This window comes from Pteronotus mesoamericanus, unplaced genomic scaffold (assembly GCF_021234165.1).
Source record: "Pteronotus mesoamericanus isolate MK-2021 breed Mesoamerican mustached bat unplaced genomic scaffold, CSHL_Meso_final contig_116, whole genome shotgun sequence".
NCBI classification, from domain to species: Eukaryota; Metazoa; Chordata; class Mammalia; order Chiroptera; family Mormoopidae; genus Pteronotus; species Pteronotus mesoamericanus.
The window spans coordinates 40230431-40243113 of record NW_026555027.1 but is presented as its reverse complement, the minus strand read 5'-3'; the positions used below and the strand labels follow the sequence as shown (position 1 = coordinate 40243113).

At 37.4% G+C, this 12683-nt stretch overlaps 1 protein-coding gene across 1 annotated transcript; it reads left to right on the top strand.

Moving 5' to 3' along the window:
* The first annotated feature begins 45 nt into the window (after nucleotides 1-45).
* Nucleotides 46-12647, top strand: MRPL47 (mitochondrial ribosomal protein L47). Its single transcript, XM_054580885.1, has 7 exons — nucleotides 46-193; nucleotides 2856-3001; nucleotides 3538-3598; nucleotides 6414-6510; nucleotides 7404-7534; nucleotides 8671-8766; nucleotides 12340-12647. The coding sequence occupies exons 1-7, from the start codon at nucleotides 96-98 to the stop codon at nucleotides 12461-12463; spliced, it is 753 nt and encodes a 250-aa protein (XP_054436860.1). The 5' UTR covers nucleotides 46-95; the 3' UTR covers nucleotides 12464-12647.
* The last annotated feature ends 36 nt before the right edge of the window (nucleotides 12648-12683 follow it).

The following is a 12683-nucleotide window of genomic DNA, read 5'->3' as shown; positions in this document are numbered from 1 at the left end:
GGGCAAAGGCTGTTTCGTTTCTCTCTTTCCGGTGGGAGTGAGACACAGGAAGTGATGTCATTAATGGCGAAAACGCGGTTTGCTTACGGGAAAAAATGGCTGCAGCCAGTTTAGTTAGTCTTTGCAGAAAAGCGTCAGTCATTTTGAAGACTTCCAGGTCCTTAATAAGTTCTCAGGTCCCTGCTGGCACAGGGTAAGTTATGTGAGCAGTAGATGTGTATACCTGTCCACCTTTGGGTCTTGTTTGTTTGCAGAGATGATAACAGCTCAAGGATGGAAAGGCCCCAGGGTTGGCTTGGGCATGAACCCAACTCTGTAAAGAATGAGTGACTTTGTACAGGTCGCTCACCGGCGACCTTTACGTCCCTAACTCATTTTGTTGCCACTTACTGCGGACTAGTCAGTACATGAGGTCTGTCGGTGCCCAGAATTTGTTGAATTCAAACTAGAGGTATAGAAGTATCCCGTTTGGCTGGGTGACTTGGGAAAACTTCATTGAAGAGCTTTTGGTTGTGCAACTGAAGGCTGTCCCGGGCTTGGATGGATAAAAAAGAAGAGCTTTATTGCTCATGGAATATGTCACAAAGAGATTGTTCAGTAAATGCTGAGTGAATAAATGAAAGTAGCCAAGTAAATGAAAAGTTGCTCTTGCAGGTGGGAGGAAGGAACATCCTATACATGGTGTTCATTATTTCCGGAAAGTCAGCTTATCATTTTTGACTTTAGAGTGGATAGTTTCCTCCCTTTTACTGGCTTTTGTCTGTAAAGATTTGAATTTTGTAGATAGTTGCATATGTCCAATTTTTTTTTTCATAAAAGGACGTAGTGTTTGTGCTCTTGAATCCAGCACCGTTATTGAGCTTCTCTTATGTTACAGAATTATTGCATACACTAACTGAAGAGATAAGCAGTGTTTTGTGTTTTGTTTTGTTATTTTTTCATTTTGCAGAGGCTTAGAGGTTGTAACCTGATCACAAGGTGGTAAACTTGAATCAGTTGTCTTTCCATTTAGTTTTACTTTTTCCTTAATTAATTTTAGATTTTATTATTATAATAAAATACGTTCATTTGCAGACAGTTTGGAAAGTAAGATATTTTGAAGAAGAAAGTAAAAGTCAATTATAATTCCACTACTCAGAGATAAACACATTTCTCTTTTTAACCTGCCATATATACACATACATGTAATTTTATTGATTGATTGATTGATTTGAGAGAGAGGGACAGTGATCTGTTGTTGTTTGTTTATGCATTCATTGGTTGATTCTTGTATGTACCCTGATCAGGGCTCAAACCCACCCACAACCTTGGCTAATTGGGTTGACCCTCTAACCAACTGAGCTACCTGGCCAGAGCCCACATAGATGTAATTTTAAAATAAAATCAGGACTGTATTTACATATATGCATTCTTGTGCTACCCTTGTTTCCTCAACTTTTTATTTTAAAAAATTTCAGATGAACAGAAAAGTTTTAGGAGTAGTACCTAGAATAACCATGTACTCTTTATCTATATTAATTAATTCTTAGCATTTTGTTACATTTTTCTTTATCTGCTTATACCCATAAGTGGTTTTTTTTTCCCCTGAACTTTTAAAAAAAATCCTCACCTGAAGATATGTTCATTGATTTTAGAAAGAGAGGAAGGGAGAGAGGAAGGAAGAGAGAGGAACAGAAACATTGATGTGCAAGAAAAACATAAATCAGTTGCCTTCGTACGCACCCTGACTGGGGATTGAATAGCATCCTAGGTATGTGCCTTGACAGGAGTTGAACCCACGACCTTTTGGTGTACCAGGCAATGCTCCAAAGAACTGAGCCACCTGGCCAGGGCTTTTTCTGAACTGTAAGAATTGCAAACATCATGACACTTCAGCTTTTGTCTCCTAAGAATAAGAACAGTGTCTTAACCACAATACTCCAGTAATCACATTGGGGAATTTAATATTGACATGCTACTATTACTCCACTGCTGTTATCTAGCATATAGCCCAAATTCAAATGTTGTCAATTTTCCTGGTAATTTTTTTCTTTATTAATTTTTTATTCAGGGTCCAAACAATGATTGTTTTTTGCATTTATTGTCATGTCTCTTTAGTCTTCTAAAATCCAGAGTGGTTCCTTTTTTTTCTTTCATAACATTGACATTTTTAATAAGATCAGCTTTTTTAGAATATCCCTCCATTTGGGTTTGCCTGAATGTTTACAAATGATTAGGTTCAGGTTAAATTTTTTTGGTAGGAATACAACAACACTTGGGACACACTTCACTATTGTATTTTAAATTATTTATCTAGGCCATTAAATATTTGAAAACCTAAGTTTAAAATTACTGCATAACATATTTTCATACAGACACGCAATTTTTTAAACCTTCCATGGTTGCATGGTTTACATTATCAACTTTTTTATATCATATACGAGTATAATGATAGTGCTTAATAGATATTTAAATTTATCAGTTCTCATTTATGTTCATTTCTTTAGTTGAAATTTCTAGATGTGGACTTAATGGGTTAAGGGAAGAAGCATTGCGGTCTCTAACACATGCTGAAGAATTAACCTTCAGAATATATTTAATCTACTCATAACCCACTAAAAGTTTATGAAAGACCTACAAATGTTACCTTGAAATATTATTATGTAAATATACTGCCTCTGAAATTACAGGGTAGCAACATCTACAATGCAATATTTTAAATAAATTCTAAAGTATTTTATAAGTTTATTGTTTCTTGTGCTGGAACCATGAGTACATTTTTTAACATTGTCGATGAGGAAATGATTCCATTTATTGCTTATAAAATTCAAATGTTGTAAAACTTAAATAACTTGTTTCTGTATGTTCTATTGTAGGTTTTCTCTTAATTTGTTACCCAAGAATACACCAAATGTCACATCCTTACACCAGTGTAGAATACTTCATACCACATTGTCAAGGAAAGGACTAGAAGAATTTTTTGATGACCCAAAGAATTGGGGGGAACAAAAAGTAAAATCTGGTGAGATATTTGGGTTGATTAGTAATAAATATATTTATTGAAGCATCCATCATTTTGGGATTATTTATCCAGTTTAGGAATTACTTGGGTGTTTCCATTTTCAGTTTCCTTTGGGAAAGTCTATCAGTGAAAATTAAAAGAACAATATAATAGACTTAATTGTTCCTTGGCAGCTTGGGAAAAGGTTTAGAAGAGGAGTGCGCTGAAATTTTTTACTGAATTCATGTGTGGGGTTTATTTTAGATCTTATTTTTTAGAGATAATTGAGAATTAATTTATAATGATATAAAGTATTTTGACATTAGACTATAAAGATACGTGCTATAGTTATTCTAACATTTTTGATTGCTATTGCCAGTCTTATTACTCATACACTCATATGTTATCTAATTTAATCCCAGTTATATTTTATACTGTAATATAATAAAGCTGTTACATATTTTACAGACAAGGAAACTGGTTTAGGGAGGTTAAATAATTTGCAAAAGGGCACATAGCTGGAAAACTTTTATGTTATGAATTTATCGTTTTAAAAGGAGCCGCATGGACCTGTCAGCAATTAAGGAACAAAAGTAATGAAGATTTACATAAACTTTGGTAAGTATACCAAGTTCATGAATATCTAGTGTCTGAAGCAGTTACAGTATAACAATGAGGTATAAACTTTATGTAATGGTAAGAAATTGAGTAAAGTAGTTTGTTTCAAAGGACTGTGAATGTTATATAGGACTATTAAAGATTTTATAAATATGACAGGTTAAACTATATTAAGACAAGTGTACCAGAGTTCTCAAGTAGTTGGGCATGTAGAAGTTTTACTATAGTTGCTACCAGTCATACTATACCTATACTAACAATTTCAGTAAACTAGTGAAATGGAGAAAAGTTGATCACATTTAGGCCTTCCTCCGTTTTACTACATTTTGCATGGTCTGAAATCTCTATCTTATTTGCTTTTGGGAAGTGTGTTGGAGGATGCATTTAATTGGGAGTTTAAGTAGATTGTCTGGCAGTTTCTCCTGATGAATTAGAGCGGGAAAGATTTAAGACAGGGTTTTATTTTTAATTGACACCATATATATATATATTTATTGAGGTAGATTTGATGTACTGTTATATTAGTTCCAGGTATACAATGTACTGATTCAATATTTGTATATATTGCAAAGTGATCATCACAATAAGTTCAGGTAACGTCCATCACCATGACATAGTTCGAATTTCCTTCCCCCCGTGATGAGAACTTTTGAGATCCACTTTCGCAGCTACTTTCAAATATGCAGTACAGTGTGATTAACTGTAGTCCCTGTGCTGCACGTTACATCCCTGTGACTTGCTGATTTTATAACTGGAAATTTGTATGTTTTCACCTCCTTCACCCATTTTGCCCACCCTCCCCCCAACATTAACTGACAATACTTAGTCAAAGATACGTTTCGTTTGGACTTTACTATGGTTTTTAAATTGGGTATTTCACACAAAAATAAAGCTGTCTGGCTCCTCTTTAAGAATCAGGCCTCTGATCTGGCAGCATTGGATCCACATTCCTCCGTCTGGCCGGCCTGCGTAGCCACTGCCTGATCCAGGTGGGTCAGCGCCCACCACTTCTGCCCCATCCTGTGGCTCTTTTACTAAGCCTACCTACCTTCCTCATAAGTGTGATTCTTTAATTATTTTAAATTAAATAACCACTGATAATACAGGTTTGTCCTGTGATACAGTAAGAAATATTTGGTCTTTCTCTCCATGCATTGACCCACAGCTTCTAAATCCCCTGGCATTTCCTGAATAATAGATCTTTTGTTCAAATCAGGCAACTCTTGGGTAAGGGGCACCTCAGAACGGAGCTTGGTCACCAGAAAGACCAAGGCATGATTAGAGGGTGGAACTTCCAGGCATGCCACCACCCTCACCTCTGGGGAGGGGTGGAGGTACAGGAGGCGGAGGTCAGTCACGAGAGGTCAGTGGTTCAATCGACTGTGTGTACATAACGAAGCCTCCAAGTTGGTGAACACGTGGAGGCGCTGGGAGGGTGGCATAGCCCCAGAAAGCACGGAAGCTCCGCAGCCCTTTGCGTGTGCCTTGCCCTGTGCAGCTCTTCTATTTGGCTGTTTCTGAGTGGTATCCCTTGTAACAAACCAGTAATAGTAAAATGCTTTCCTGCATTCTGTGAGCCATTCTATCAAGTTATCGAACCTAAGGAGGGGGTCACTGGAACTCCCACTTTGTAGCTGGCCAGTTGGATATATGGTAACCCTGGAACTTGCTCCTGACATCTCAACTGGGGGATAGTCTTGTGGGGCTGAACTCTTAAATCTGTGGGATCTGGTGCTAACTCCAGGTAGTTAGTGTCAAAGAGTTGGGGAAGCGGTATTGGAAAAGACAACACATTTGGTCTCATTTTGGTGCCAGAAATGTTATGTGTAAAACAGCACAAATTTATTGTAGAAAAAATAAGCTGTATTAAAAATAAGGTTTGTAAGTTGTGCCAAAAGCACTGTTACTGTGAGTTATTAGTAAAGGAGAGTTAGGGCTATTTCAATATAATGGCAAAAAACTAAGCACTTTATCTCTTGCCGCTGCTTTCCCCCAAATCGTCTCCTTCCATAGCATAAAGTACCTCCGTTCCTTTGTCTCCTGTTCAGTGCCCTCCATATTTATTTCCTTTCCTTTTTTCCAGCTCTACTTCTTAATCAAACAGTGATTCACAAAGCCTACCTTCACTTCAGCTTTGCCACTCAGTACCTTTGATTTGCTTTGCTTTGCTTTCCTTCCAGTCTGGCAAATCCCATCTCTGTGAAGCTTTTCTGGATCATCTTAACTAGAGGAAACATCTCCTCTCTCCCACTTAATTCTTCTGGTTCTTGTTGTCACTGCCACTCGGTATTCCGAATCATATTGCAGTTTTGGAGTCAACCTAGGAGAGTAAAAATAGAACAGGTTTTGTACTCAGGGAGTCCAGGATTTGAATCTTGAATTAGCTATGTGCTCCAGAGTGTCCTGCTTCTCTCAGCCTCAGTTGCTTCGTTTAGAAAGTAGAAATAATGCTAATCTCAAAGGGTTGTAGGAATTAAATGAAACTTACATAAAGTGTTTTGCACATTGCCTAGCATACAACAGGCACTGAATAAATGTTATTTTCCATGTTCTCTCTCCACTTGTAATGTAGGGATTATATTTTATACTTTTTTTTTTGTAATTGGCACGTAATACAATATATGGCACATGGAAAATTTATTTAACAAATGAATAAGAATAGATACAGCTCTGTTTAAAGGATTTTTCTTTGTAATGATACTCTATCAAGATTTCTACAAGACTTTTGAGAACAGATCATTAATTTTGATGTCAAAAATCACTTTATTAATGTTATCACAAGATAGCATCACAGGCTTTGTGTTCTTTGATATAGGTATGTCCTACTGAAAGAAAGAAATATGCTTCTGACCCTACAGCAGGAGGCCAAACGGCAGATATTACCAATGCCAAGTCCGGAGCGGTTAGAAAAGGTGAGGCCCTGCGAGGCTGTCATGCGGGGTACAGTTAACAGGAGTGAGGGTAGGGTTCCTGTATTTCCTGGCAACTAGATTTTTTCCGTTTCTGCTTCTGCTTGATTTTTAGTAAATTTACAGAGTTGTGTTGCCATCACTACTGTCTAATTTTAGAGCATTTCTGTCACCTCAAAAAGGAACCTCATGCCCATGTGCAGCCACTCCCCATTTCTACCTGCAGCCCCCAACGTATGTGTGGACGTGTGTTTTTGCTTCTGGATAGACACCTAGGAGTGAAATGGCTGAGTTGTATGGTAAATCTCTGTTTAATATTTTAGGGATCAGCAAAACTCTTTTCTAAAGTAGAAACCGTTTTACATTTCTAGTTCTAGCTTAGCCACTTCCTTGCCCACTATGTCAAATTTTATTTATGCATTTTTTTATTGTGGTAAAAACATAACATAAAATTTACTGTCTTACTCATTTTTAAGTGTATAGTAAAGCAGTTAAGTATATTTACATTGTTGTGAGAAGGTCACTTTTTTGTAAATTAGGGGTTTTTTTTTTCACCATTTAAAAAAAATCCCTTGGGTTCCTTATTTCTTTTCCCAGAGGTAGTCAGTCATATGTGTGTCCTATTTACCTACCAGAAGTTTTCTCTGCATCTAAAATCTGAGCTAAATAGGTTTTCATTTAAATGAAAGTAAACTTTTAAAAAATTACAAAAAGTAATATTACAGATACTCATGTATACCGGTACCAGCAAAGGTTTTTAGGAAATTTTTGACAGAATGATTCTTTGACAAAAATATTCATATAGGTTTTCTGTAGCATAATCTTTATATGTCCCCTTTCTTTGGAATTCTGTTGTAGGTGATTGTTGAAATTATATCTTTCTCTTCTCTTCTCAGGTAGTAGAGTCCATGGACGCATTAGATAAAGTCGTCCAGGAACGAGAAGATGCCCTAAGACTTCTTCAGACAGGTCAAGAAAAAGCTAGACCTGGTGCTTGGAGAAAAGACATCTTTGGAAGAATCATCTGGTACATAGTTTACACTGTGGCTTTTCTAAGGCTAGAGTGGAAGTCCCATACCTCTACCCCATCCATTATCTTTAAGAAAATGCTCATTGTATAAAGTGTATTAGATAGACTAGAGATATATCTAAAATAAACAGAGGTCCCAAAACCTTTTGGAATTCCAGGAGATGAACAAAGGTAGATTTAACCAGTAGTCCAGGGATCCCATTCCCATGATTCTATTATCTAAAAGTACTTGATAACAGTGGTTCTTAACCTCATGCGGATCATATGGTCTTTGAGGATTTGATGAAAGTTATAGATCCTTTCCCCAGGAAAAATGTATATGTGTACATGTAATTCATAGGGTTATAAATGCCATGAAGCCTATTCTAGGACACACACCTGTCTTCTTTGCCCGTTAAGAACGTGAGACTATTAAAAAGTTTTTGAGGATTAAGGCCACATGAACCAGGAGCAGCCCTAGTCCAAGTTATGAAACAATTTAATCTTGCCTCCTAAGTCCAGTTCCTGAAGTCCTACCAGAGCCTGGGAAAAGAGCTGATGATAAACATTTATAACGAGATATAAGTAACTGAGAAGACCCAGTGTCTTCTGTTTCTGCCAGGCGTTTATTTACATTCAGGTTGAGCTGCCAAAAGGAAACATCGTTAATGGAATTGTAAGCATTGGTCAGCAAAATGGAGAAGGCACTTTGGGTGGTTGGAGACCTTCTCTGTATTTTTGAAATTACATCACATCATAGCACTTACTCATTTGATGAGTTCTTTAATGGAGTTTGGGGTGATGGGCTGCTTGGAGCCACGTTGAGGGGACTAGCTGTGCTGTCTTTAACCATGAAATCCAATACAGAAAAGAGATAAATTGCTAAAACATCTGACTAAAAACTCTGACCTCTTTTATTTTCTACTAATTCTCATTTGGATTAACCCAACTGAGGTCAGTTAGGAAAGGTGGGGATAAGGAGGGACTCTGTCAATTTTAGAATTCTCTTATGAATGCTCTTCTCTTCAAAGGTTTTTTATTTTGCTTTTGATTCATTGACAACATATTTAGTCCAAAGAAGGCTAAAGCTCTGTATCTGTTTGAAAATGTTTAAATATTTTCTAAAAGATGATGCCTTTTTCCCTTCTTGGCAGGCACAAGTTCAAGCAGTGGCCTATACCTTGGCACCTAAATAAGAGATACAATAGGAAACGATTCTTTGCGATGCCCTATGTGGACCATTTTGACAGGTAAGCACAAGCGCCCTTTCTAATGAAACAGCTTTACATCAGATGACATCAAGCTTTTACATGAATAAATACGTGTTCATTGTAGGAAAAAAAACAAACCCAGAAAAACCAGTTAAGAGAGAAATTAGTCTTGAATAATCTCACCATCCAGAAATCGCTGTTAACTTTCTAGTGTATATCCTTTCAAAAGTTTTATTGCCTTTCTGTTCTTTGATCTATATGTTAAGTAGATGGTTAAGTTTTTTTGTAATGTTAAAAGGTCCAGATACTGTAGTTGCATAAAATGTGAGCTAATGTTACTGCAAGATTGATGAAATTAATCCCCAAAACTTCCACTGGAAGGGAAAAGAATTGCAAGTGTGTTGTTACCAGGGGAAGGGTGCCGCTCACCTCCATGGCTGTGGCTGCCAAAAGCACCAGCGTGGGGAATCTGCGTGGCATGGCCTAAAGGTTCCGGAGATCCGAATTCAAGGCAGGAAAACAGCTGGACATTTAAAGAGGAAATCCTAGCAGCACAAGAACCACAGCTTTTAATAACTGTCATAGATAATGTGTTTTACTTTTGTTAAAAGTTCTTTAAAAACTGACTTCCCTAAAGGCTTATTTCCATACCCCAAAATTAAAAACTTAAAAAAAAATTTAAACAGGAATATACATCTTTAAACTCATCTTTAAATTACTTTAGTATGCTTTATAATCACAGTTTAAATTTTTTATCTACCCCACCAAACCAGCAACTTCTTCTTATAGTTTTATCTGTTGTGGTGATGTTGTGATTTATAATAAGAAATATGTTTACTTTGCCCATTTCTGTCAGAACTCCGAAAACATTTAAGTAATGTCAGAAAAAATTAAAAAGAAAAGCTGTCTTTTATGTTAATGAATGACTTTTGGAAAGCACCTAGGGTTGGGAGCTGGTTGCCAAGGGAACCAACCTTGATCAGATGATTGAAATTTTCAATTGCACCCCCCAATTTCTGGGGAAGGGGAAAAGACTGGGGGTTGACTCAGTTGTCAATGGTCAATAATTTAACCAGCTGTGCTTATGTGATGGAGCCTCCATACAAAGAAAACCCCAAAAGGATAGGGTTTGGAGAGCTGGTTGGATGAACACTTGGAGATTTGGGGAGAATGGTGTGCCTCAAGAGGACATGGAAACTCAGCCCTTTCCCCAGACCTTGCCCTATGTTTGTCATTTGTCTGGCTGTTCCTGAGTTACATCCTTTTATAACAAATTGGTAATCTAGTGTGTAGATGGGTTGCCTGAGTTCTGTGATCTGCTCTGCTAATTAATCAAACCCATGGAGAAGGTTGTGGTAACCTTTGATTTATAGCCGGTCAGTCAGAAGTACAGGTAACAACCTGGACTTGGCTGATGTTTGAAGTCCAAGGAGGGAGTCAGCCAGAAGTTCAGGTGACAGCCTCTGACACGGCCTATGGGAAGGCCGTGTCAGAATTGCATTGAATTCTCAACACTCTGGTGGTTGTGGATTGCTTGGTGGTGGTGTGGGAAACCCCCATTCCCACTGGAATTGGATCCAGAACCCCTTTATTGACAGTACATCTATTATTGGCCTATATTAAATGTTATTCATCCTCTTCAACACCAGTGCTCTAGATTCAGTCCTTAATTTCATTCTTCCTGCAAAATGTCTCCAAGGATCTGTCTCTTAGTCCCACTCACTCCACCTCAGAGTACAGCCACTCTCCATCATGTTGAATTGTTGAACATCTTCCTTACTCGAGTCCATTCAGACATTGCTTCCTAATTTTCCTCAAACCTTTTTTTTTTAAGATTTTAAAAAATTTACTTATTTTTAGAGAGAAGGGAGAGCAGGGAGAAACATCTATTGGTTGCCTCTTGCATGCCCCCAACTGGGGACCAGGCCACAACTCGGGCATGTGCCCCGACTGGGAGTCAAACCAGGGACCTCTCTCTTTGGAAGGACAATGCCCAACCAACTGAGCCACACTGGTCAGGGCTTCCTCAACCCCTTTTATCACAGCAGTGCTGTTCAAAACCTTAAAACAGTAGCTTCTTGCTTACGGGATAAAATCCAAACATCTTCCCACTCAGTGTTCCCACAATTCAGTCTTAGCCTCTTCGTCATCAAACTTACACTTTTCTCCTGGTTGTCTAGACATAACTTGTTCATTTTCTCCCCTTTTGCTGTTCTTGTTCCCTCAGCTTTGAAATCTCTCCACATATATCCATTTTAAGACCCAGTGCAGATGCTAAGTGATTGAAGAAACCTAACTGCTCTAGCTCTTTTTTTCTCCAAGCCTAATGTTGTGCCATTTGACCCTTCTACCTCTTAGTCATTTAAGGTGAAGCTGTAACATTTAAAACAATTTATGAGAAACTATTAATCCAGTGTTACTTTTACAGGCTTTATACATATTCTAATTATTCTGTTTGAAACTGCCTTTTTTAGCCTTACCTTCAATGCATGCAGCATAATCTGAGTATTCTGAAGAATAGCAAACCTTTACTCTTTCAGATGTTTATTTCTTATAAATGGTCAAAGTATAGTTGGGGCAAAGATTAATGAATAGAATGGGTTATGTGATTTCAATTTTGTTTAGTTTTACATTATACTTAATTTACAGAGTAGCTTTTTTTTTGTATATATTGTTTTTACCCAAATATAACTACTATCTCCAATTTCTGTGACCTCTGCTAGCACTGGCATATTTTAGTTGTTCAGTACATGTCTTTTGTTACTAGATTTTATATGTTTATGCCTACTGACCTATAAAACATCCTCCAAAATATTAACTTCAGTACCGTAGAGGCTTGGCATCCATGAATTCATCATTTAGTTTTGACAATTCTTTTTCACCATAGAGGTCAACATAATTTAGCTGGGGCACAAATGCCCCATGCCCTGGATGCTGATGTGTACATGCAAACTCACTTAGGAGTTGTGAGTCTGTCCTGGCCAGTTGGCTCAATTGGCTGGAGTGTTATCCCACACACCAAAGGGCTGTGGATTTGATTCCTAGTCTGGGCACATACATGGGTTGAAGGTTCAGTCCCCAGTCAGTGCTCATGCAGGAGGTAACCAGTCGATGTTTCTCTCATGTTGATGTTTCTCTTCCTTCCTCTCCCTCTAAAATCAATCAGAACATATCTTCAAGGATTAAAAAAAAAAAAGTGGTGAGTCTAACCGGTACCTAAACATCATCTCTAAACAGGGCTTTATTCTGTCTGTTGTATGGGAATGGATATGCTAGTGTGGGTGCCATTTGAAATTAGGGAATTCCCTGAAGTCTCAGGATATATTTCAGGATGTAAAAACTGTAATGCATTCAGTAAAATTAGTGTTTTTACATAAGATAAAAAGACCATTCTTTTACAGGGTCAGGTCTGTTCTTTCATTCTAGACAGGAAATGAGAATTGCTGCAGGGTTACATATGCATTTGATTTCATGTACATCTTTGACTTGTGTAGGTTTACAGTGATTATCCAAGTTTAATAAAATACATGACACACCTAATACAGAAACTAGCATGATTCAGGTCTTAAATAAATCGGTACAAATTACTGTTATGCTTTTCTTATATTCTAGACTGAGACGTGAGAAACAAGCCCGTATCCAAGCAAGGAAGAAAAATTTAGAGAAAAAGCAAGCAAAACTTCTTCAGGAAAAGTTTCCACATCTTCCTGAAGCCCAGAAGTCAAGTCTTGCCTAAGATGTCTGAACTCTTAATTTACCATTTTGTTTTTCTTAGATAACAATCTGTCTAGAAAAGTAACTATATGTTAAGTGACTTATAAAGAAATTGTTTTAGTCAAACAGCTGTTTTGAGTGTTAATATGACATGCTAATTTGGAAGTGGTCATGCTTTTAAAAATCAGGTATAAAATTTTATAAATTATGACATCTGAGCAGACTTCAGTATCACTTACATC

Bases quoted from the DNA above. Each gene is read 5' to 3' on its own strand.
- MRPL47 (XM_054580885.1), top strand. From the start codon at position 96: ATGGCTGCAGCCAGTTTAGTTAGTCTTTGCAGAAAAGCGTCAGTCATT. The intron at 3,599-6,413 runs GTAAGTATACCA...TCTTTGATATAG, and splicing joins GAAGATTTACATAAACTTTG to GTATGTCCTACTGAAAGAAA. The intron at 6,511-7,403 runs GTGAGGCCCTGC...TTCTCTTCTCAG, and splicing joins GTCCGGAGCGGTTAGAAAAG to GTAGTAGAGTCCATGGACGC.